This window comes from Pseudorasbora parva, chromosome 14 (genome assembly GCF_024679245.1).
Source record: "Pseudorasbora parva isolate DD20220531a chromosome 14, ASM2467924v1, whole genome shotgun sequence".
Taxonomy (NCBI): Eukaryota; Metazoa; Chordata; class Actinopteri; order Cypriniformes; family Gobionidae; genus Pseudorasbora; species Pseudorasbora parva.
The window spans coordinates 762,501-790,000 of NC_090185.1; the positions used below are offsets into that span (position 1 = coordinate 762,501).

Below are 27,500 nucleotides of genomic sequence, written 5' to 3' on the forward strand. Positions count from 1 at the left end.
CACACACACATACACACACACACACACACACACACACGGGCCATGTCCTAATTAAAATCATTGGATTTAAACATTCTTGGAAACATTTTGGGATACAAGTCAACACAATATAACACTGTTCTAGTGGATGTTTTAATCCAAATATCTTACATATTGGGCCTTTAATCCATGGGCGTCGCTAGGCCCTGTTTAGGCCCTAAACTTATGCCTCAGCCCCCCTAAAAAATATGCGATTAACCTTTAAAACATATGAAACTGGCGGCAGGCTTAGGCTTCGTCCCGTCAGTCTGTGTGTGTGTTGAGTTCTTCAATCCGCAGCGGCGCCGAGCAGAGCGCACGTCAGAAGCAGAGGTGTGTGTGTGTGTGTGTGTGTGTGTGTGTGTGTAAATCTGAGCCTCATTGGTCAGTCACCGCTTGTCAATGTCAAAATATTTGAGAAAACCAATCAAATCAGAGTAGGCGGGCTTTATGTTCACGCAGAAACTGCTGAGGCCATGAGCGCGAACTTTAGCAGCGCAACTCGACAACGTAAAGTGAGAGAAATTTAGTTGAAATAAACATTTATGTTTGACAGCTTCTGCTTTAAGTTAGAAATGTTAAACAATAGACAAAAATATTCAGGCAAATGAATAATCATTTGTCTAATTTCGTCATTTTGAGTTAAAAATATGCCTGTGATTCATAATGTAGCCTAATTAACGAACAAGAAATACAAACAAAGCCGTTTTCATCAGATTAGGCATATTGATGATGAATGTGTTTATATTGTAAATTAATATAATTCCATTTGTAACCTTCAGTAAATAAAAAAAACTGTTTTTTTTCAGTAGTGGGCATATTAGTAATGAATGTGTTTATATAGGCCTAGTGAATTAATTTAATAAACTTAAACTTTAATAAACAGTACCTAAATTAACATGTCTAAGAAAATTATTCATAAAAAATATAAATATCATTATGTAAACCATATTTTTACTTTCTTCACTTAAGAAAATGGAAAGCCTAGCCTATATCAGTCAAAGCCCAGCGTTATGAAGAGACAGGGCAAGATAAAAACAGAGAAAAAGAAAGTGGAGATAATAATCTACTGCTCAGTGACATGGTTTTCAAGCTATTGTTATCTTGGCATTCAGAACATCTTAAAATGCACATATGTAGATCATAGAATTCAGATTTTCTCGGGGGAGCATGCCCTGAAAAACGCCCCTGCTATAATCAATATCTAATGATATTATCACAAGATTAGAGTTCAGTAGGTGTTATATTTCATCAGGGGGTGAATATAGCACCTACGAATGTCTTGTAGTAAATTAATCACTCTGTTAACTATCACTCAAAGTGTAAGAAAAGTTATAGAACTTTACATTTACTGTAAAGCAAATGACTTGAACTAAACTTTATAAATCAAAATATAAATATTAAATCCCATATATGTGAATATATTGCAATATATTTTTGTTTCGTAAGGGGAACGGTTTTAAATACCGTAACGCAAAGCCCATTTCAAAAAGGTTTTCACTTGATGAATTTTGCGTGTTTTTAAGCTTTCTAATGATTCCTTATTTATGATTATTACAAAAACAAGTGGGGGGAAAAGCGCGAAAACATCGCGCCACTAAAGCACTGTACAGTTAACGTTAGCATAGTATTAGCTATATGGATACTTGAATAAATTACCACATTCGTGTTTGTTTGCCATGATCATGACATTTTCAGCTCCATTATATCAATATAATGCCGCAGAGGCGTCTCGGTCCTGCCAGAAAACTTCGCGCTGTAGTTTATGTAGTTTATAATATCTGAAGTGATCATGTTTGTGTCGTGTTAAGTGGACGTGCCGATCTCGCGAGAGTTCCGCGTCCTGCAGCTGGGAGTTCCACAGATCTCGCGAGAATGTAGAGCGCGGCACCCTGACTGGGCTCTCGCCGTCTATGGCTCTCGCGCGTCTGCTAAAACTACATTTATAAAATATGAAACACAACTGAAATATTAATAACATGTACTTTAACTCCGTCGTCACCGCATTTGCCCTGTTTAAATTATAAATATGCTTGAATTAACTTATGGGATGTATTTTAATGGGTTTAAGATCATCAGATGCGCTAATTTCGTCATACACAGGATGTATTATTAGCTATTCATTAACATCCGAATCTTGAATGAAACTAATAAGGAATAAATAAAATCTAAATTGGTTCCATATCAGGATTCAGATGTAGATATGACAAGTGACGTCATGACTTCGGCACTCTATTAGCAATTATGAAAAAATCATGACATAAATCGAAATTATCAAATTAATTAACAAAATGACTCAATGTGGACAGCAAAAGTCTAAATTATTAGATACCAAGCCATTATTACATTAAACGTTTTTATAATTATGACAAAAAGTTGTAATTATGGCAAAAATGTAATTAAAAAGTCCAAATCATGAGTCATAATTGACATAAATCGAAATTATAACATATCTTATGATGTCAAAATTATAACATGCTACGTCATAATTATAGCACCAAATTATAGAAAAGTTATTACATACAAAGTTGAAATTATGACAAACATTTACAATTACCCATTTATATTAATCATTTATCAAACATTTAATGTAATGCTAATGCATGAAATATGTCTATATAATTAATTTACATCTCTCAAATGATTCTATCTATCTATCTATCTATCTATCTATCTATCTATCTATCTATCTATCTATCTATCTATCTATCTATCTATCTATCTATCTATCTATCTATCTATCTATCTATCTATCTATCTATCTATCTATCTATCTATCTATCTATCTATCCGTTTTTCACATTCAGTTTAACTGAAAACTAGATGAATGTTCTGTAAATGGTGAAGTCTTGAGACATGTTTACTCGTTGCTCTCTGACGCCCCCTACCGCCCGCGCCCCGCCCTCCTAGGTTCAGCCACGCCCCTGTTCTTCTATATTTGGCCATGCCTTACTGAAGCGCCTGTGATTGGTCCGCGCTGCATTACAGCGGAATGACCCGGATATGCATCGCGCCCCTCCCCCGCTGGAGCCCGGATGAGGAAGTGAAGCGCTGACAGGGCTGGGTTCCGTCAGAGAGTCGAAGCCGAACCGCGTCCAGACAGACCGAGAGCGACCCGCACAGCGAACCGAACCGAGCCGAACCGGAGCCGAACCCGCCGCCGCCGCCCTCAGCCCCGCAGAAACCGCGCCCGAGCGCCGCAGACATGGTGAGATGGGCCGATGCCCGTTTTAGGAAGAGCCGCGCAGCGCCTCCAGAACCCGAGCCGAACACACACACACACACACACACACACACACACACACACACACACACACACACACACACACACACACACACACACACACACACACACACACACACACACACACACACACACACACACACACACACACACTCCCTGAATCCTTCAAAAAACGCAGAACAACTGCAAACACTGTCTTGAGCGCTCTCGGGGTTTGTTGTTGTAGTGGTCGTGAGCTTTAGAGAGAGTTTTGATCTATAGATTGAGTATTAATGAGTTTATCTGTCAGCTGTGTGTGTGTGTGTGTGTGTGTGTGTGTGTGTGAGTAACTCTCGGGGGGTTTAGTGTGTAAGGGGTTTGGCTGTTATAACTGGGGTTTTGTTTAGTGTGTGAGGGATTTAGTTTAATATATATATACTGTAAAAAAATATTAAAAAGTAAGTTACCTGGTTGCCTTAAATTTGAGATAATACAATGAACATTTTTGAGAATTGGCATCACCCTTTATTAAAATAGTATTAAAAGCTTTTGTAAACATATTGTGTAATTGTGTTTTATTTGTAATAATGCAGTGAACATTTTTACAACATTTTTTAAATGTATGTGGTTAAGATACAATAATATTTTGAGTTTCTATTTATTAAACCAATTTCCTTATGGCTCCTTATAATAACTAATTTCCATTATATTAACTCCTATATTAACAACATTTTTAGGCAACCAGGTTTCTTACTTTTTTAAGTTAAACTGACAATAGTTTTTTTTACTGTGTGTGTATATATATATTGGGTTGTGTCTTCAGTGTTTGTTTTGTTTAGTTTGGGAGTTTTGAGTTAAAGGCACAATGTGTAAGATTTTTTAAATTAAAATACCCAGAATCCACTAGATCAGTGTTATATATCATGTTGTCTTGTGTGCATCATCCCAAATGTTTCCGAGAACAGATTAATCTGCCGATTATTAGAACGATTAATCGACTGATCGTCGATTATTGCCATCATCATTGACGACTAATCAGTACGTTTCAAACGATTATTCATTTAGTTAAAACATTGAGGTATACATATCCTAACTATAATACACAAAAGAAAATAACTTAAGCTCTTTGAAATGGTTGTTAAATGAACTTTGAGCCAACTAAACAGGTTATTCTCTTTAAGTTATCTCAGATTTTTCAGATTTCACACACAATTGCTTTCTAAACATTGTTTAAATATTCGGTTCTCTTCCAGCTGAAAATCATTATTACTATTATTAGTAGTATTGCCTTCATTAATAAAGAGATTTTCCGCTAATTAGTTAGCTTCAGCTAGGGATGTTTCATCTTTAAGTGCTGTATTGCACACGACAACGTTCTTGCTTTGTAGTTTTGTGAAACTTTCCCACACTTTGCCAGATCGTTATATTACTATATTTATATATTGAAGCTGCACTAATAATCACACACACACTGAAGTCAGGCAGTATAAACTTTAATCAACAATCAATCTTATTTTAATAATAAAATCGCAAGAATTCTCGTCTCAGACTTTAGCAAACCCTGGTTTAGTTTCAGATCTTTGGGGTTTGTAGTTTAGAGTGTGGTCAATATTTGAAGGATTATTATTGATGTACGGGGCGTTTTATTGGGGGTTTGAGTACCGGTCAGGTGTGTGTGTGAGATATATCCTCAGATGTAAGGAAAAAGTTAAACCACTAGACTGATGTGCGGCTTCATGTTTGGACGGCGACGCACCAGGTTTAGGCCCGGAGCAGGTGGTTTGGATCCCTTGTGACCTTTGACCCCTCGAGTTTACATTGGGTGTCAGGAGCGGGAGGTGTTGCTAAAGCTGTTTAGATGAGTCTGCGTCTCTTGAGTCCAATATGGAAATATTGTAATATCACTCCGGTGTAAAGCAGTGTAATATCACTCCAGTGTAAAGCAGTGTAATATCACTCCAGTGTAAAGCAGTGTAATATCACTCCAGTGTAAAGCAGTGTAATATCACTCCGGTGTAAAGCAGTGTAATATCACTCCGGTGTAAAGCAGTGTAATATCACTCCGGTGTAAAGCAGTGTAATATCACTCCGGTGTAAAGCAGTGTAATATCACTCCGGTGTAAAGCAGTGTAATATCACTCCGGTGTAAAGCAGTGTAATATCACTCCGGTGTAAAGCAGTGTAATATCCCTCCGGTGTAAAGCAGTGTAATATCACTCCGGTGTAAAGCAGTGTAATATCACTCCGGTGTAAAGCAGTGTAATATCACTCCGGTGTAAAGCAGTGTAATATCACTCCAGTGTAAAGCAGTGTAATATCACTCCAGTGTAAAGCAGTGTAATATCACTCCAGTGTAAAGCAGTGTAATATCACTCCGGTGTAAACGGTGTAAAGCAGTGTAATATCACTCCGGTGTAAAGCAGTGTAATATCACTCCGGTGTAAAGCAGTGTAATATCACTCCAGCGTAAAGCAGTGTAATATCACTCCAGTGTAAAGCAGTGTAATATCACTCCAGCGTAAAGCAGTGTAATATCACTCCAGTGTAAAGCAGTGTAATATCACTCTGGTGTAAAGCAGTGTAATATCCCTCCGGTGTAAAGCAGTGTAATATCACTCCGGTGTAAACGGTGTAAAGCAGTGTAATATCACTCCAGTGTAAAGCAGTGTAATATCCCTCCGGTGTAAAGCAGTGTAATATCACTCCGGTGTAAAGCAGTGTAATATCACTCCGGTGTAAACTGTGTAAAGCAGTGTAATATCACTCCAGTGTAAAGCAGTGTAATATCACTCTGGTGTAAAGCAGTGTAATATCCCTCCGGTGTAAAGCAGTGTAATATCCCTCCGGTGTAAAGCAGTGTAATATCACTCCGGTGTAAAGCAGTGTAATATCACTCCGGTGTAAACGGTGTAAAGCAGTGTAATATCACTCCAGTGTAAAGCAGTGTAATATCCCTCCGGTGTAAAGCAGTGTAATATCCCTCCGGTGTAAAGCAGTGTAATATCCCTCCGGTGTAAAGCAGTGTAATATCACTCCGGTGTAAAGCAGTGTAATATCACTCCGGTGTAAACGGTGTAAAGCAGTGTAATATCACTCCAGTGTAAAGCAGTGTAATATCACTCCAGTGTAAAGCAGTGTAATATCACTCCAGTGTAAAGCAGTGTAATATCACTCCAGTGTAAAGCAGTGTAAAATCACTCCGGTGTAAAGCAGTGTAATATCACTCCAGTGTAAAGCAGTGTAATATCACTTCCGGTGTAAAGCAGTGTAATATCACTCCAGTGTAAAGCAGTGTAATATCACTCCGGTGTAAAGCAGTGTAATATCACTCCGGTGTAAAGCAGTGTAATATCACTCCGGTGTAAAGCAGTGTAATACCACTCCAGTGTAAAGCAGTGTAATATCACTCCCGGTGTAAAGCAGTGTAATATCACTTCCGGTGTAAAGCAGTGTAATATCACTTCAGTGTAAAGCAGTGTAATATCACTCCGGTGTAAAACAGTGTAATATCACTCCAGTGTAAAGCAGTGTAATATCACTCCGGTGTAAAGCAGTGTAATATCACTCCGGTGTAAAGCAGTGTAATATCACTCCGGTGTAAAGCAGTGTAATATCACTCCGGTGTAAAGCAGTGTAATATCACTCCGGTGTAAAGCAGTGTAATATCACTCCGGTGTAAAGCAGTGTAATATCCCTCTGGTGTAAAGCAGTGTAATATCACTCCGGTGTAAAGCAGTGTAATATCACTCCGGTGTAAACGGTGTAAAGCAGTGTAATATCACTCCAGTGTAAAGCAGTGTAATATCCCTCCGGTGTAAAGCAGTGTAATATCCCTCCGGTGTAAAGCAGTGTAATATCCCTCCGGTGTAAAGCAGTGTAATATCACTCCGGTGTAAAGCAGTGTAATATCACTCCGGTGTAAACGGTGTAAAGCATTGTAATATCACTCCAGTGTAAAGCAGTGTAATATCACTCCAGTGTAAAGCAGTGTAATATCACTCCAGTGTAAAGCGGTGTAATATCACTCCAGTGTAAAGCGGTGTAATATCACTCCAGTGTAAAGCAGTGTAAAATCACTCCGGTGTAAAGCAGTGTAATATCACTCCGGTGTAAACGGTGTAAAGCAGTGTAATATCACTCCGGTGTAAAGCAGTGTAATATCACTCCAGTGTAAAGCAGTGTAATATCACTCCGGTGTAAAGCAGTGTAATATCACTCCGGTGTAAAGCAGTGTAATATCACTCCAGTGTAAAGCAGTGTAATATCACTCCGGTGTAAAGCAGTGTAATATCACTCCGGTGTAAAGCAGTGTAATATCACTCCGGTGTAAAGCAGTGTAATATCACTCCAGTGTAAAGCAGTGTAAAATCACTCCGGTGTAAAGCAGTGTAATATCACTCCAGTGTAAAGCAGTGTAATATCACTCCGGTGTAAAGCAGTGTAATATCACTCCGGTGTAAAGCAGTGTAATATCACTCCAGTGTAAAGCAGTGTAATATCACTCCGGTGTAAAGCAGTGTAATATCACTCCGGTGTAAAGCAGTGTAATATCACTCCAGTGTAAAGCAGTGTAATATCACTCCAGTGTAAAGCAGTGTAATATCACTCCAGTGTAAAGCAGTGTAATATCACTCCAGTGTAAAGCAGTGTAATATCACTCCAGTGTAAAGCAGTGTAATATCACTCCAGTGTAAAGTGTAAAGCAGTGTAATATCACTCCGGTGTAAAGCAGTGTAATATCACTCCGGTGTAAAGCAGTGTAATATCACTCCAGTGTAAAGCAGTGTAATATCACTCCGGTGTAAAGCAGTGTAATATCACTCCGGTGTAAAGCAGTGTAATATCACTCCGGTGTAAAGCAGTGTAATATCACTCCGGTGTAAAGCAGTGTAATATCACTCCAGTGTAAAGCAGTGTAATATCACTCCGGTGTAAAGCAGTGTAATATCACTCCAGTGTAAAGCAGTGTAATATCACTCCAGTGTAAAGCAGTGTAATATCACTCCAGTGTAAAGCAGTGTAATATCACTCCAGTGTAAAGCAGTGTAATATAATAAAAGTGTATGTCAGGATTCTTTGGAGAATGGAAAGTGTTTTTGTCACCTGATGAGTTTAATATGTCCTTGAAGAATAACTGATGGTGTGTGTTCTGACGTGTGTGTGTGTTTCAGAACGAGCAGCAGTTGGACTGTGCGCTGGACCTGATGAGGCGTTTGCCTCCACAGCAGATCGAGAAGAACCTCAGTGACCTTATCGACCTGGTGAGTGTGTGTGTATGTGTATGCGAGACACAGCTGTGAGTGTGTAAGAGACCCGTGTGTGTGTGTGAGAGGCCGTGTGTGTGTTGTCCGTTTTCATTGAAATTTTCTCATAAACAAGGGTAAATGAAATTTCAAAAAATAAAAATGTAAATAGTGTGATTAATTCCTCCTGTGGTTGGCCAGCCGTCAGACCTCCGCTCATCTTCACACACAGATGAAGATATTAGTGTTGAAATCCGATGGCTCAGAAAGGCCTTCATTGACACCAATGTCATTTCCTCTCTCAAGACCCATAAAGGCACTAAAGACGTCGTTACAAAGCCCATCTCACTACAGCGGCTCTACAATCATTGATGAAGAGGCCAGAATAGAGTTAGTGCGCAAAAACACTAAATAACGACTTGTATAGGGATGGCCGATTTCAGAACAAAGCTTCGAACCGTTATGAGTCAGTGAATCGATTCATGATTCGAACCGTTATGAGTCAGTGAATCGATTCATGATTCGAACCGTTATGAGTCAGTGAATCGATTCATGATTCGAACCGTTATGAGTCAGTGAATCGATTCATGATTCGGATCGCCAAAGTCATGTGATTTCAGCAGTTTGACATGTGATCCGAATCATGAATCGATTCACTGACTCATAACGGTTCGAAGCTTTGTTCTGAGATGGGCTGACAGCCTTTTGTCATTATTATTCTTTTAGAACATTTTCCATATATAAGTGTGATTTAAATGTGTTCAGGCTTTTGTCAAAAAAACACATTTCAGTTGCCATACACATTTCAAATTTATAGTTGAAATAAAGATTAAATAAAATATTTAAACACTTTTTAAAATGTTTCATATTTGATCAAAAATCTTTAAAGATTTAGTTTGCCCTTTATGTAATTTAATGAAGATTGTGATAGAGCATGTTCTGAGTGTTTGGGTTGTGCTGAGCTCTTGACCTTTGACCCTCAGTGTTCCGTCCATGCTGAAGTTGTTAGTGGTTATTAGTGCTGGTGTCAGTCACGCAGCAGGAGTGAGGAAGTGTAAGTGTGTGTGTGTGTGTGTGTGTGTGTGTGTGAGACGGTCAGTAACGAGTGTGTGAGACGGTCAGTAATTTGTGTGTGTGTGTGTGTAGGTGCCCAGCCTGTGTGAAGACCTGCTGTCGTCCGTGGATCAGCCGCTGAAGATCGCTCGTGATAAAGTCGTAGGCAAAGACTATCTGCTGTGCGACTACAACCGCGACGGCGACTCCTACAGGTCCGTCTGCTCAGCCAATCACACGCTCGTACGACAAAACAACACGCCATTACTTTAATATTTGATTTAAGTTTTTAAAGATTGATTCCTATTGTTTTTAATTAATATTGTGTTAAGTCACAATCCCAGAAAACTTAAAACAACAACATTTCTGAAAAAATCAAACATTAAATAGCATCCTATTATTTTTTAACGTTTTGATAAATTTAACTTAAAGTTTTTTTGGATTCAGTTGATTAAACACGCTATTTGGTTATTAAAGTTTAGTTAAACCATTGGATAACAGAATCTGGAAAAAGGAATATGGGAAAATAAAATGTATTTAATAGGGCAACTTTTTTATTTAAATTGCTTACATTTCATTATAATTAGTTAGACATGCTTTTTGATTACTGACATTTAATTTAACCATTAAAATGTAAAATGCAAGAGGATTAAAACAGAAAAAATGTAATCCATGAAGAAAAATGTAATCCAAGAAAGAAAAAAAATCCATGAAAAAATTTATCTTTGAAAAAAAAGTAATTCATGAAGAAAATATACTCAATGGAAAATGTAATCCAAGAAAAAAGTAATCTAAGAAAAAGTAATCTGTGAAGAAGAATATCATTCATTAAAATAAAAATGGGGGGAACGTGATACAGGGAAGAAAAAAGGAAAACAAAAAGGAATCTGTGAAGAATAAGGTATACTTAAAAAAGTAATCTGTGGGAAAAATGTAATCCAAGAAAAAAGTAATCTGTGGGAAAAATGTAATCCATGAAATAATGTAATCTGTGAAAAAAAAAAAAGAAATCCAGAAAAATGTAAAAGTAATTTGGGAAAATAGAAGGCACCTCATTGTGCCCTAAGAAAACATTTAATCGGTTGTTGAATTGTACAAGTTTCATGATTTCAATTAGACGCTTTTTTATTTAATAACATTTAACGAAACCATTAAAACCGTAGTAAATTAATGTGTGTGTGTGTGTGTGTCAGATCCCCCTGGAGTAATAAATACGAGCCTCCGATCGACGATGGTGCCATGCCGTCCGCGCGCCTGCGTAAGCTGGAGGTGGAGGCAAACAACGCCTTCGACCAATACAGAGACCTGTGAGTACAAGCCCCGCCCCCTCCCCTCCGCTGCCGCGCTACCGTTGGCTGACGCGCTCTGCTCCTCCCACAGGTACTTCGAGGGCGGGGTTTCCTCCGTCTACCTGTGGGATCTGGACCACGGATTCGCCGGCGTCATCCTCATTAAGAAGGCCGGAGACGGCTCCAAGAAGATCAAGGGATGCTGGGACTCCATCCATGTGGTGGAGGTGCAGGTGAGTGTGTGTGTGTGTGTGTGTGAGCGTGAGAAATCAACTCCCAAAGCGTGCGAGTGAGAGCGCGTGTGTGTGCGTGTGAGACATTCAGGAAGAGTCGTGTAGTGACATCTGGATGGTGTGTGTGTGTGTGTGTGTGTGTTTCAGGAGAAGTCCAGCGGCCGCACAGCTCACTATAAACTCACGTCCACCGTCATGCTGTGGCTGCAGACCACCAAAACCGGCTCTGGAACCATGAACCTGGGCGGAAGCTTGACCCGACAGGTGCGGCGTGTGTGTGTGTGTGTGTGTGTGTGTGTGTGTACAGATCTGGACAGTCCCTCAGCTCATTTCCTCGAGTCCTGTACTGAAGTTCACTGTTTGAGTCTCTGTGCTTTACTGGAGTATTATTTTTTCTGTAATCTTCTGACTTTAACTTCACTCCATCTGAAAGACAAATATCGTCCTCTTTACTCCACTACATTTCTATCAAGGTCCTCGAAGTGGAAAGTCGTTTCTGTCGCAGCTTTGAAAGTCAGTGATGATTTTTTTCTTCTTTAAAAGGTGTTTGGGTTTTTGCAGAAAGCCTTTCAGGAATCACTCTTGTAGAGTCTCGTGAAGTTCAATGATTTCACAGCATTTATTAAACACTGATTTATAGTTTAGAGCAAAATGGAAGAAGACGGATGTCCAAATGCTCATTTAGTGGAGGATTCACATAAACAAAGTTGATTCTGTCTTCAGTGAAGGTGAACAGTGTGAGAATATCAGATGTGTATCAGTGTATTGGATCCGTGCATTCGGCCTTAAAGTGACAGCAGCTTTGTAACTTTTCTACAAGTATTTAAATGAGTTTAAGTTAGTCGTCTGCTAGTGTGTCAGATGGAGCGTCACTGACTGGCTTAAACCATGATGGCATAATGTGCATTTATACAACTATAATTAGGGGTGCACCGATCCGATATTAGGATCGGATATCGGCCGCGATACTGACGACAAAGCCGGATCGGGGATCGGAAAAATGAACAGATCCACAGGCCGATCCAGGTGTTTGTTTTTTTGTTTTTTCGCAGCAGAACCCTACGTCATTCGTCAGTTTCACGTGTGTCGCGTGCTCGAAGCAACATGGAGCGAGCCAGAGAGTCGGATGTGTAGAGATATTTTATGTTTACCACGCCAACTAGTTCGTCTGTCGGCAATACTACCAATTTAATCCAGAAACACCATGAGCACGCTGCATTCCTGCAGCTCAGCAAACACTAAAGGAGTGGACAATACAGCTCAGCAACTGACTTTGCACTATGCAAAGGATGACTTTAGTGTAAGTGACTGATAATGCTAATGTAATGAACTGACGGTAACGACACGCTGTTGACGTTCGCGCATCTTGAGGAGAAATAAAAAAGCGCCGCTCACACATAGTAATTTCGGCAAACATTCAAAATGTTACGTTTTATCTTTATAACATATGAAACAGTTAAACAACATCACACAACCAAATGTGCTGTTTCCCTGAATACCATCACGATTGAAAATGTCACTGATTTCCTATGACAGCTCCATAAACAATCATTAACATTAGTTACTTACATTTTAGATGCAATATTGAGTCTTTTTGTTCTATTTCAGCTGTGAAAATAGTTCCAAACAGCAGAACCATAACACATCTCACGTGTTCTGAATGATTCAGTGGTTGAATCAAAGACTCAATAACCTGTTCGTAAACGACTGCCTCATTCTTAAAGGAATCAGTCGTTTGAATGAATCGTTTGAATTAATGACTCAATGACTCACTCATTAAGACTCACCTACTGCCACCTACTGGTGGTTTAGTTTCCTAAATTTTTTAACATTTATTTTGTGTATTCATAAATACAAATCACATAACATTATTTAATGCAGTAGTAATTTTTCTGGGTAAATCATTTAATTTGATTGGTAACATCCCTATAGTTTCTTATTTTAATTTAATGTATAGATCAAATTTAAGAATATAATATAAAACCTGAAGCATAGCTTATATTTAATAAGATTAGGGGAAAATGCCATTTATAAAGGTAAAATATCACAAATATGCAGATTTGAAATATGTCAAAGCTGATTGAACACTGACTGTGAGTGAATATTGCTTCAGAATAAGTTATATTTACAACACACACACACACACACACACAAATCTAACTTTTTTCCAGACAAGCACATTTTTTACTCGGACAAGTGAATGCCCATTTTACTTATTCGAAGGAGAGACATGAGCATGCTTAATGTCGAGCCCTAAATTATATTTTAGATTTGAATGCACAATTGTTTTTTTAAATAAATAAGAATTCAACACTTTGCATACATCTGTTATTTTGTCTTATTATCTTGATTTAGTAAAGTCTGGTGCCTTTAGTCTCTTCAAGGAAGGTGTACAGTTTATTATTAATTTAACAATAGTATCGGATCGGTATCGGGTATCGACAGATACACAAAGCCCAGGCATCGGTATCGGGACTGAAAAAGTCGGATCGGTGCACCCCTAACTATAATACAATAATGTGCTGACTAGGGCTGAACGATATGGACAAAATTTCATATCTCGATATCGATACAATACGATATGACCACGTGTTTGGTGAAAACCAAGCATTTCTCAGAAAATTAAAAAGATTTAACCCTACATTTAAAAAATTTGTGTCAGAAAACGGATTGTTTTTCAGCCTTTGGCACGTCCGACCACACCGCTGTAATCATCACACCGCTGTAATCACCACACCGCTGTAATCATCACACCGCTGTAATCACCACACCGCTGTAATCACCACACCGCTGTAATCACCACACCGCTGTAATCACCACACCGCTGTGATCACCACACCGCTGTGATCACCACACCGCTGTAATCACCACACCGCTGTAATCACCACACCGCTGTAATCATCACACCGCTGTAATCACCACACCGCTGTAATCACCACACCGCTGTAATCACCACACCGCTGTAATCACCACACCGCTGTAATCACCACACCGCTGTGATCACCACACCGCTGTGATCACCACACCGCTGTAATCACCACACCGCTGTAATCACCACACCGCTGTAATCATCACACCGCTGTAATCACCACACCGCTGTAATCATCACACCGCTGTAATCACCACACCGCTGTAATCACCACACCGCTGTAATCACCACACCGCTGTAATCACCACCACACCGCTGTAATCACCACCACACCGCTGTAATCACCACACCGCTGTAATCACCACCACACCGCTGTAATCACCACCACACCGCTGTAATCACCACCACACCGCTGTAATCACCACCACACCGCTGTAATCACCACACCGCTGTAATCACCACACCGCTGTAATCACCACACCGCTGTAATCATCACCACACCGCTGTAATCACCACCACACCGCTGTAATCATCACCACACCGCTGTAATCGTCACCACACCGCTGTAATCATCACCACACCGCTGTAATCACCACCACACCGCTGTAATCACCACCACACCGCTGTAATCACCACCACACCGCTGTAATCATCACCACACCGCTGTAATCATCACCACACCGCTGTAATCACCACACCGCTGTAATCACCACACCGCTGTAATCACCACACCGCTGTGATCACCACACCGCTGTAATCACCACACCGCTGTAATCATCACACCGCTGTAATCATCACACCGCTGTAATCACCACACCGCTGTAATCACCACACCGCTGTAATCACCACACCGCTGTAATCACCACACCGCTGTAATCACCACACCGCTGTAATCATCACACCGCTGTAATCACCACACCGCTGTAATCACCACACCGCTGTAATCACCACACCGCTGTGATCACCACACCGCTGTGATCACCACACCGCTGTGATCACCACACCGCTGTGATCACCACACCGCTGTGATCACCACACCGCTGTAATCGTCACCACACCGCTGTAATCACCACACCGCTGTAATCACCACACCGCTGTAATCACCACACCGCTGTAATCACCACACCGCTGTAATCACCACACCGCTGTAATCATCACACCGCTGTGATCACCACACCGCTGTGATCACCACACCGCTGTGATCACCACACCGCTGTGATCACCACACCGCTGTGATCACCACACCGCTGTAATCGTCACCACACCGCTGTGATCACCACACCGCTGTAATCACCACCACACCGCTGTAATCACCACCACACCGCTGTAATCACCACCACACCGCTGTAATCGTCACCACACCGCTGTAATCGTCACCACACCGCTGTAATCGTCACCACACCGCTGTAATCGTCACCACACCGCTGTAATCGTCACCACACCGCTGTAATCATCACCACACCGCTGTAATCATCACCACACCGCTGTAATCATCACCACACCGCTGCAATCATCACCACACCGCTGTAATCATCACCACACCGCTGTAATCATCACCACACCGCTGCAATCATCACCACACCGCTGTAATCATCACCACACCGCTGTAATCATCACCACACCGCTGCAATCATCACCACACCGCTGCAATCATCACCACACCGCTGTAATCATCACCACACCGCTGTAATCATCACCACACCGCTGCAATCATCACCACACCGCTGTAATCATCACCACACCGCTGCAATCATCACCACACCGCTGTAATCACCACACCGCTGTAATCATCACCACACCGCTGTAATCATCACACCGCTGTAATCATCACCACACCGCTGCAATCATCACCACACCGCTGCAATCATCACCACACCGCTGTAATCATCACCACACCGCTGTAATCATCACCACACCGCTGTAATCATCACCACACCGCTGTAATCATCACCACACCGCTGCAATCATCACCACACCGCTGTAATCATCACCACACCGCTGTAATCAGAGACTGGCCCTGCGAATGATCAAGTGCATCACGATCAGACAGGCGCGCTCAGAGCTGTCATATATTACAACTTTTCAGTGTTTTCAACCACATACTGTTTATTTTAGGTTTCAAACAACTTTATTTTAGTACTTATGTGAATTTATGTGAATATAAATTAATATAAGTACTAAAAAAAACAATACATTTAGAGTTTGTAAAATACACACTGATCTCTGGAAGAGGTAATAATAATCCTTACCATTATAATTCGACACATTCATATCAGACACACACATTGTGTAAGTAACTTCAGTGTTTACTCTTTTCTATTCCCAGTTCACCAGCCGCTTACTTTTCAGTATTCGGGAGAAGTGGGTGAATTTGCGTGTTGTTAACATAGAGGTTGTATATCCAACAGATCCGATTCTCTGAACTGCGTCTGCGGCACAAACTAACCCGGCGGCGGCCATCGCGCATACAGCTCAACTAACGCCATCGTTAGCCGTCCACCATTTTAGAACGGTCAAAGCCGGTCGCGAACACGCTTTATGACCATTCAAATGTCACACTCCACGCGCAAGCTATGACTGACAGGTCAGGAGCAGTGCATATGGAGAGCGGGAGCCGCGCGCACCCGACGCCCGTCTGTTGGGCAGTCATGCAGCGCTTGCCTCGCTGATCACTCGCACCTGAAACGTGTTTTACACAGACTATAATATCGGCCATTCTGTCATGTGCCGGTGTTCTCCCCCGAGATGTGCTTGACGGGCAGCATATATCTGCTGCAAATACCCAAACACACAGGCATATAATATGCTGTATAAGTCGTTCACTTGATAAAATGTAACAAAGTTAAGATACGCTTAGTTTAATCATTTAAACCGGCCTTGGAAGTTTGGGCAACATCGTCTGGCAGTGATGTGTTTTCGTGTATTTTATTATTTATTTCGCAGTGCTGGATGTTGTGATTGTGCACTACACTACATGATGTTATGGTGAAATCGGTTATCTTTCATGTCTGCACCGTGGCTTTAATGCAGCGCGGCAAAAACAGACTCCAGACTCGCTGACAGAAGGGCTCGAGAACAGCGGAAATATGTCGGTTCCTCTTCTTTAAGTACTCTTACATTTAGTTTGATTTAAACACTTTACAAGGGTCAATGTTTGTTTCCAGTTCTTGAATTCTGTTGAAATTCAAACCATGAAGCCTGTAACTAACAAATGTTACGTGTTTTTGTGTAGATCCGTTAGCCGTCCACCATTTTCCAAACATTATAATTGCTAAACTAACACAAACGTCTCCGGTTTCTTCGGGAAGTTAAATCGCGCCGGTTTACAGAGTTTCACAGCGGCTGCGCAGGCGCAGTGTTCTTTTTTTTTTTTTTTAAGCGAGTGATGATTGACAGCATCTGAAGTGTTGACGTGTGTTGACCGTTCTAAAATGGCGGCTCGTCAACATGCCTGGAGCGTTCGAATGAGGTATCTACGTATACAGATCTATGGTTTAAACAACAATACACGTCCACTCGCATGTATTTGACAATCGGAATATCAGATATGTCATGCCATAGCGAATACATTTGTGAATATTCTGAATAAAAAAGGAAAATGACATAAAGGCGGTGTGTCACGTGACCAGCAATGACGCGTCACCATGGAAACGCCGCCCCCCCTCACATCCCTGTAGTGTGTGTGCACTGGCTTTAGCGGTGTGTATTCAAGGGCACTCGTAACACGTGTGCAGGGCGAGCGCGGAGAGAGGAAATCTATATCGTCGATATCGTTGCTTTTTTCGATAGTACTATCTTGAAAATTCCTATCTAGATATAGATACGATAACGATATATCGCTCGGCCCTAGCGTTGCCATAAAAAAGGGAATGTACTTCTGATACTTTAGTACTTTTGTAAACAAATACTTCTGTACTTTTACTCCAGTAAAAATCAGTTTTTACAACTTTCACTTGTAACGGAGTAATATTAGACCAGCAGTGCTGTTACTTTACTCGAGTAATGAAGTGCTTTGTCCACGTCTGATCAGATGGAGAAAGATGAGACGGTCGGTGAATCCTCCCCTCACATCGCCAACATCGGCCGCCTGGTGGAGGTGAGACACACACACACACACACACACACTTCTGTGCTAGATTAGGTTACATGTGTCGTCATAAATGCTGAACCTGTGTGTGTGTGTCAGGACATGGAGAACAAGATCCGCTCCACTCTCAACGAGATTTACTTCGGCAAGACCAAGGACATCGTCAACGGCCTAAGGTACGCCAGCGTCCCTCACACACACATCGTACACACTTCACATACACACACACACACACACCGTACACACTTTACATGAAGGTGCGATTCTTTTAATGAACTGAGTGATTCGAATCATGACTCCCAAACCAGTCATGGAGAGTCCATCTGATGACTCACTGAACGGGAGTTCTTGATTCACTTGTGTTCAAACTTAAAATGAACAACGATTCATGAATGAGTGATTATTTTAATGAATCAACTCACAAATCTGATTCACTTATGGAGAATCCATCTAATGACTCACTGAACTGCACACAGTTCTTGATTCACTCGTGTTCAAACTTAAAAATGAACCTACAACTGGAGTGAACTGATTCATGAATGAGTGGTTCTCTTAATGAACTGACTCACAAATGTGACTCACTTATGGAGAGTCCATCTGATGACTCACTGAACTGGACACAGTTCTTGATTCGCTTGTCTTCAAACTCAACATGAACCAAGTAGAGTGATCCGATTAATCAATGAGTGAGTCTTTCAATGATCCAACTCACAATCCTGATTCACTGATGGAGAGTCCATTGGATGACTCACTGAACTGGACACAGTTCTTGATTCGCTTGTCTTCAAACTCAACATGAACCAAGTAGAGTGATCCGATTAATCAATGAGTGAGTCTTTCAATGATCCAACTCACAATCCTGATTCACTGATGGAGAGTCCATTGGATGACTCACTGAACTGGACACAGTTCTTGATTCGCTTGTCTTCAAACTCAACATGAACCAAGTAGAGTGATCCGATTAATCAATGAGTGAGTCTTTCAATGATCCAACTCGCAATCCTGATTCACTGATGGAGAGTCCATTGGATGACTCACTGAACTGGACACAGTTCTTGATTCGCTTGTCTTCAAACTCAACATGAACCAAGTAGAGTGATCCGATTAATCAATGAGTGAGTCTTTCAATGATCCAACTCACAATCCTGATTCACTGATGGAGAGTCCATTGGATGACTCACTGAACTGGACACAGTTCTTGATTCGCTTGTCTTCAAACTCAACATGAACCAAGTAGAGTGATCCGATTAATCAATGAGTGAGTCTTTCAATGATCCAACTCACAATCCTGATTCACTGATGGAGAGTCCATTGGATGACTCACTGAACTGGACAGAGTTCTTGATTCGCTTGTCTTCAAACTCAACATGAACCAATTAGAGTGATCCGATTAATCAATGAGTGAGTCTTTCAATGATCCAACTCACAAATGTGACTCACTTATGGAGAGTCCATCTGATGACTCACTGAACTGGACACAATTCTTGATTCGCTTATCTTCAAACTCAACATGAACCGAGTAGAGTGATCCGATTAAGCAATAAGGGATTCGTTTAATGAACCGATTCACTGATGGAGAATCTATCTGATGACTCACTGGACACAGTTTAGCTCGTGTTCAAACTCAAAATGAACCAACAACTAAAATGATCTGATTCATCAATGAATGATTCTTTTAATGAACCGACTCTCAAATCAGAGTCCATCTGATGACTCCCTGAACCGGACAGAGTTTTTGATTCATTCAGGTTCTAACTTAAAATAAACCAACGACTAGAGTGAACCGATTCGAGAGTGATTCTTTTAATGAACCGACTGACTCACAAATCTGAGTCATGAGTAACTGACCTGGACACAGTTCTTGATTCGCTCGTGTTCAAACGCCGAATGAACGAACAACTCGTACCATTGTACTTGAGACTCATAAATCGTGACTCACTGTCCTTAATCACCTCAGATCAGTGTTGTTTTTATTATAAGCTTTTATTTTTTTACTTTTCATGTTATTTTTAGTACCTTTATTATATGCTTTAGTCATTTTATTAGGATTAAATGTCTTTTTTGTAACATGTCCGCTATATTTCATAATAGTTTTGGATTGTAAGCTGTTCACCGGTCAGCATGAGTGATTCTTCTGGAATGAACTGGTTCAGAAGAGTCATTTGGATTTGACTCAGCCAGCCGGAACTGAATAGATTTGTTCTCTTTCTCTAGTTTTCCTTCTAATAATCAGGAATTCTGCATTTCCATCCCACGTTTCTCACAGGAACCACAACAGTTGGGCTTTAAGAGTCGTTTACTCCAGTGTGTTTGTTTTGACTGCTCTAGTCGCAAATGGATTCGTTCCTGTTGAGCTTTCCTCATATTCCTGTCTGTCTCTCACCTGTCTCGCTCTCTCTCTCTCTCTCTCTGTCTCTCTCTCGGCGACTCCAGATCTATCGAGTCTCTTCCTGATAATCAAAAGTACCGTCAGTTGCAGCGGGAGCTCTCTCAGGTTCTGACCCAGCGTCAGATCTACATTGACTAGGGTCAGAGGCGTTTGCGTGTGTGTGTGTGTGTGTTTGCCTGGGCGACTCCTTATAGGAACACTCCGCCATTTTTAGAAATAGGGCTTATTCAACTTCTCTCCTACATTTAGATATGTGGGCAAATGCCTTTTTGTCTCAGTGCATGTTTTAGTTTGGCAGGGTCGGTGCTAGCTTAGCTTAGCATAATGAATGGAATCCTATGTTGCCAGATAGCATGTCCCGAGTAAAAGTGATCCAAAAAAACCCACCTAATTACTTCTTGTGGCCTTCGTATGGACCGCAGATGCAAATTAGCTATCTTAGCTAACTCTGGCACTAACTCTGTGTTGTGTATGGTCTTTGTTAACTAAATAAATAATAAATAAACATTCACAATGAGTACAAATAGCGATTCCTCTGCTTCCCCATAATATAGTCCCAGGTCAATATCTGCCTAGGAAATCACCTAGTCGTAATCTGCATCGCTTTTTGCACTCATTGTGAAATACGAAGTTATTAGGTGGGTGTTTTTTTGTGTGATCACTTTTACTCGGGACATGCTAACTGGCAACATAGGATTCCATTCATTATGCTAAGCTAAGCTAGCGGCGAAACTAAAACAAAGCATGCACGGAGACACAAATGCATTCGGCCACATATCTAAATGTAGGAGAGATGTTGAACAAGCGCTATTTCTAAAAACAGTGGAGTGTTCCTTTAACAAACACACTAACTGCATGCAGGTGCATTCTGGGTACAGCTCACCCGTATTAATGTGTGAGATGCCCGTGCAGATTCATGCGGTTGATTGACGTGTGTGTGTGTTCCTCTCTCATGTGTTTTTTCCCGGGTGGTTTCCAGGAGTGTCCAGACGCTGGCGGATAAATCGAAGCAGGAGGCTCTGAAGAACGACCTGATGATAGCGCTTAGCCAACGCAAACAGCAGAGCTAGAGACGCCCGTCTCTCTCTCCCATCTGTCTCTCCACCTCACATCTGTCTGTCTGCCCGTGGGAAACCAAGGAATAAAGGCTTTTTGTTTTTGTATTTCAGCTGCTTTTCACTGCACCTGTCTCTCTCTTTGCCTGTCTGTCTCTCTGGTCTGTAATCATGTAGTATTATTATTCTGTCTGATTGATGACATCACAGTGGGGGCGGAGCTTTGCTTCCGCCATAATAGAACACGTTTTCTCCACCCTAGTCAGAAATAAACGCGAGAGACGGATGAATATATAAATATATATAAATAAATATACATGTATTATGACCTTTACCATTAATATTACTGTTAATATTAAACGTTTATTTTGTTTACACAGATGTGTGTGTGCGCGTGTGTGAGTGTGTGTTGAATATCTGTGTCATTAACAAAAGCAGCAAACATATTCCTCCTGTCTCTCTCTGTCCATCTGGGAGCGTCAGACGATTTCGTTGTTTCTTTGGGGTGGATTATTATTTGTCACGTTTTTTTTTTTTTTTTTTTGGGTTGTTTTTTTGTAAAGCTTACAGATTGTTGATTTAGGGCCTCCAGCAACAATAAAAACAGAAAAAAACGACCTGTGTTGTGTGTTTAAAAGGTCTTACTGTCGAATGCTTTGGTGCTTATCATCTCACATGTATAAATTCATTAAAAAAAATTACAGTCTATGTTATAAAGTCAATTATAATTGTATTATTCATTTGCCCGGATAATGTCCAGTCAGTTGTCATGGATTATACACACATCTCTCATTTTCTCTGGTGATTACCTGATTATATCTTAATATAAATAATCACATTGTAAATCTGTGGTTGGTGAAGGGGACTTAAGACATGCTATGGACAAATCTATAGCGTCAATAAATGAGTAGTTGACGGTTTCAAACTGTTTGTTTTTACGACTTTCTAGAACATATTAATTCTTTGTCATTATTTTGATTACTTTCAATAGTTATCTATTTTTTTTATCCTGAGGGGAAAAAGCGCGCGAGTCTTTCCCGAGGCGTTGCTGGGCAGATTAGAGTATATCAAAAAAAAGTATAGTTCGCGATCATCAGCCTACATCATTTTCCTGCATGAATATCCGGTGGAGTTCATCAACACTCATCTGTGATGTAAGTTAAAGGTTAAGTAGATCATCATCCAGTTGAACGGAGCTCTCTTTCGATGGGCCAACAAACGCCTGCACAGCTGTTGATTTGAACGCTTCGCCCAAGTGTTAATATTAAACCGTAATGGTATTTAAATATTATGTACCACATAAAAACACTCAACGATAATATATTTTACTTGAGGTAAAAACTGAATAATGCGCATGCGCTGACATGTTCGGGACACCAGGAGGCGCCAAAAGATAACATCAAGTTTCATATCAAGCCGAGCTGATCAAATCATAAAATATTTTAACAGTTACACAAAACACACGCGCGGGAAACCTGAATATACGGATATGTGTTTTGTTTGTTTTGCTCTATAGTCTATTTTAAAATGAATTACTTATTTCACTCTAAACCAAAATTCTGGGTTGTTTATGTGTGAGTCAAATTTGGACAAACCCAACGGTGGTTAATAGGTTTATAATATTAACCACCGTTGGGTTTGTAAAAAAAAAAAAAAATATATATATATATATAATATATATATATATATATATATATATATATATATATATATATATATATATATATATATATATATATATATATATATATATATATATATTGTATATATATTATTATATATATATTGTTATTGTTATTGTTTTTGCCCATAGTTGACAGGTTGAAACAAACCAGCGAGTGTTTTTTTTTTATATTTTGTGCGGTTATGCACATCATAAACAAAATTAATAACCTATCAAAACCACAAGCGTTATAACGCTTGTGGTTTTGATAGGTTATTTATTTTGTTATATAAAGAAGCTATTTTTTTATTAGCCTATTCTTTGGCGGTTTAATGGATTTGGAAAATAACGGTCATTTTTTTAACCGTCTACAATGGGTTCACACAATAAATAAATAAATAAATAAATAAATAAATAAATAAATAAATAAATGCTGGCTTGTTTACACCCATGTTTGGGTCAAAAAAACCAACATTATTTTATTAAATCAATTGTCTATATTGACCCAATGGGTTGAAACAACCCAGCGAGAGTTATTTTTATATTTTGTGCCATTATGTAATTTATTAATGAATAAACAGATAACCCAACCAAACCACAAGCGTCAGGTTTTTAATTAGCCTATTTGGCGGTTTAATGGATTTTTGAACGTAACGGTCTTTTTTTTTTTTTTTTTTTTTTTTTTTAAACTTTTTATTGGTTGTAAGAACGTTAACATTCCATTTGATAATTTTGCAATTATTGAATTAATATTAATTTTGAGGAACGTTCTGTATTAGTAACGTTTTTTAAAACAAATAACGTCCCATATATGATTCTGCGGTAACGTTAAAGAGATTCTATTAAACGTTTGTTGAGGATTTAAGAGATGTTATCTATCTTTATAGCTTTTCTGGAACTTGCATGCTTCTCTGTTAAGTGCACTTTTATTACATGCAACTTCAACGCTCTTTCGACGACAAATTCAATATTTTATTGCGTTCTTTATTCAGTAAAATGGCTGGATGTTCTTCTCCAGAGCAGATATTTTCTGAATAGGATCGGCGGGGTGTCTCGTGGGGCAGTTGCCCTTTTAAGATCTGCCCCACTGCCACCAACCCCCTCTCTCTGCCCCTCTCTCTCTCTCTCTCTCTCTCTCTCTCTCTGAATCAGGTTTATGTTAATGATCCCCCTCCCCGTATTCCCGAGCTGTTTCCACTGGAGGTGTGTGTGCGTGACCGCAGTGCGTGGATCAGCATGGAGACTCCACACGCCAACTTTCAGAGAGGAAACTGGATGTAATTCCCTCACCGTGGAGCAGCGATGAAGTGGGGTTTGTTGCTCTTCGTTATCGGGTGGTGTAAACTCCCGTGGCTCGCGGATTGTTTCGTTGTTCACGTGCGTGAGGACGCGGGACCGGGCACCGCGATCGCCACCGGCTCCTGCGCGCTGGACCAGCTCATCATGCCCCGGTTCGCGGAGAGTTTTCTGCGCGCGGACGCGGGAGTGCTCACTTTCTCTGGCGCTTTGAACTGCAACTCGGTTCTTCTGAACCCGTTCGCTGTGTACGCGGTCGTGGACTGCGCGGACGCGTCCGGGTTTAGACACCTTCTAACCAGCCGGTATAACGTGCACGTTCACGGAAAAAACTGCACGAGCAAACGGCAACGGGAAGAACAACTGGACGTGGAGATTATAAGTTTAATAGATGCTTCAGAGTGCCGCGAGGCAGACGCTGCTGTATTCAGTGTGCTTGATGTGTTACCGGGCAACCCCACGCACTGTAACGTAACCGGTACTTCATCGTTTTACGTCTCCGACGGGCGTCTGTTTACTTCCGCTCCCTTGTGTTTCACTCGTGACGCTCTGTTGGAGTTTAAACTGCGTTGCGTGGGACGCGCGGGTGTTGCGCATGCGCAGTGGCGCATCGGTCGCGGTCCTTTCACACAAACACACCTGAGGAAGTTACTTCAGAAGGCCGCGCGCTCAAACTCTGGCCTGCTGAGCAGGAGGCGAAGAAATGTCAACAATAACCCTCAGTTTCAGCCTCCCATGTATCAGGTGTCCGTTCCAGAGAACCAACCATCCGGGACTTTTGTTGTCGTTTTAAAAGCAGTTGACCCGGATGAGGGTGACGCCGGCAGGCTGGAGTACTTCTTAGAGGCCCTTTTTGATAGTCGGTCCAATAATCTTTTTGCCGTTGACCCAGCGAGCGGAATCGTTTCCACTGTGGAGATCCTAGACAGAGAAACGAAAGACACGCATGTGTTCAAAATCACGGCTGTGGATCACGGAACGCCACGGCGTACAGCCATGGCGACTCTCACCGTAACGGTTAGCGATACGAACGATCATGATCCTGTCTTCGAGCAGCAGGACTATAAAGAGAGCGTGCGCGAAAATCTGGAGATCGGCTACGAGGTGCTAACAGTGCGAGCCACGGATGGCGATGCTCCCGTCAATGGGAACATTTTGTATCATTTGCACAACAACGGGACTAGCGACGTGTTCGAGATCGATTCTCGCTCTGGCGTTATTCGCACACGAGGTTTGGTCGACCGCGAAACTGTCGAATCCTACGTGCTGCTGGTCGAAGCGAATGACCAAGGGCGCGACCCCGGCCCACGTAGTGCAACCGCAACCGTGTACATCGTCGTGGAGGACGATAACGATAACGCACCGCAGTTTAGCGAGAAACGCTACATCGTTCAAGTTCCCGAAGACTTGACGCCGAACACAGAAATCCTGCAAGTGACCGCAACAGACCAGGACCGCGGGAATAACGCCGTAGTCCATTTTAGCATCATGAGCGGGAACACCAGGGGCCAGTTCTACATCGACGCTCAAACGGGTAAACTTGACCTCGTTAGCCAGCTTGACTACGAGATGAGCAAGGAGTACACGCTTCGAATCCGCGCGCAAGATGGCGGACGCCCGCCGCTCTCCAACATTAGCGGCCTCGTAACAATCCAAGTGCTTGATGTTAACGACAACGCCCCCATATTCGTCAGCACTCCTTTCCAGGCTACGGTTCTAGAAAACGTTCCGATCGGATATTCCGTCATTCACATTCAAGCCGTAGACGCTGACGCGGGAGATAATTCCCGTTTGGAATACCGCCTCACGGAAACCACGCCCGACTTCCCCTTCGCCATCAACAACAGCACAGGCTGGATAGTCGTAGCTTCAGAGTTGGACAGAGAACGCCTAGATTTTTATAGCTTTGGCGTAGAGGCGCGAGACCACGGAACGCCAGCTATGTCTTCATCCGCTAGCATTAGCATGAGCATTCTAGACGTCAACGATAATAACCCCGAGTTTACACAGAAGGCGTATTATATGCGTCTGAACGAGGATGCGGCGGTGGGGACGAGTGTCGTCACGGTGTCTGCCATCGATCAGGATATCAATAGCGTTGTGACGTATCAGATCTCCAGCGGGAATACGAGAAACCGCTTCTCTATAACTAGCCAAAGCGGCGGAGGCTTGATAACGCTCGCGCTCCCACTGGACTACAAGCTTGAGAGGCAATACGCGCTTACGGTAACAGCGTCGGACGGAACACGATTTGACACGGCTAAGGTTCACGTAAACGTCACGGATGCTAACACACACCGCCCCGTTTTCCAAAGCTCCCATTACACCGTGAACATTAACGAGGATCGGCCGGTCGGCACAACTGCGGTTATGATTAGCGCTACGGACGAGGATACGGGCGAAAACGCTCGGATTACGTACGTCATGGACGATAGCATTCCTCAGTTCCGCATCGATCCGGACAACGGAGCCGTGACAACGCAAATGGAGCTTGACTACGAAGATCAAGTTTCGTACACACTCGCCATCACGGCGCGAGACAACGGCATCCCGCAGAAATCCGACACGACTTACCTGGAGATCCTGGTTAACGACGTTAACGATAACTCGCCCGCGTTTTTGCGTGACCGCTACTTGGGATCAATCATGGAGGACATTCCGGTGTTCTCAAGCGTTCTGCAGGTGTCCGCGACCGACCGCGACTCGGGGCTTAACGGACGCGTTTTCTACACGTTCCAAGGCGGAGAGGATGGCGACGGAGACTTTATTATCGAGTCCACCTCGGGGATCGTACGAACTCTGCGGCGTCTCGACCGAGAAAACACGCCTGTCTACAACCTCCAAGCGTTCGCCGTTGATAAAGGAATCCCGGCGCAAAAGACGCCAATTGACATTCAAGTGATAATCTTGGATGTAAACGACAATCCGCCAGTTTTCGAGAAAGACGAGTTCGATATCTTCGTGGAAGAGAACAGTCCCATCGGGCTTGTCGTGGCTCACATATCCGCCTCGGATCCGGACGAAGGCAGCAACGCTCAAATCATGTACCAAATCGTCGAAGGCAACATTCCGGAGGTTTTCC

At 41.7% G+C, this 27,500-nt stretch overlaps 2 protein-coding genes across 3 annotated transcripts in view; both read left to right on the top strand.

The window, feature by feature from the left end:
• Window positions 1–3,036: 3,036 nt before the first annotated feature.
• On the top strand, window positions 3,037–21,763 carry capzb (capping actin protein of muscle Z-line subunit beta). Of its 2 annotated transcripts, XM_067415149.1 has the most exons (10): window positions 3,037–3,226; window positions 8,413–8,502; window positions 9,631–9,752; window positions 10,731–10,844; window positions 10,918–11,059; window positions 11,207–11,323; window positions 17,959–18,024; window positions 18,115–18,191; window positions 20,449–20,543; window positions 21,384–21,763. In XM_067415149.1, exons 1-9 carry the CDS (start codon window positions 3,224–3,226, stop codon window positions 20,540–20,542), a joined length of 825 nt encoding a protein of 274 aa, XP_067271250.1. In that variant the 5' UTR covers window positions 3,037–3,223; the 3' UTR covers window position 20,543; window positions 21,384–21,763. The 2 variants fall into 2 exon arrangements, with proteins under 2 accessions (XP_067271250.1, XP_067271251.1); XM_067415150.1 differs by lacking the exon at window positions 20,449–20,543 and having other exon boundaries at window positions 3,040–3,226.
• A 715-nt stretch (window positions 21,764–22,478) lies between these two features.
• The window catches only part of celsr2 (cadherin, EGF LAG seven-pass G-type receptor 2), a 114,692-nt gene continuing 109,670 nt past the window's right edge, over window positions 22,479–27,500 (top strand). The window contains exons 1-2 of the mRNA XM_067416549.1: window positions 22,479–22,613; window positions 24,275–27,500. The exon at window positions 24,275–27,500 is cut by the window's right edge and continues 402 nt beyond it. Of these exons, the coding sequence (XP_067272650.1) occupies window positions 24,425–27,500 (3,076 nt within the window). The 5' untranslated portion in view covers window positions 22,479–22,613; window positions 24,275–24,424. The remainder of the gene's footprint in view (window positions 22,614–24,274) is intronic.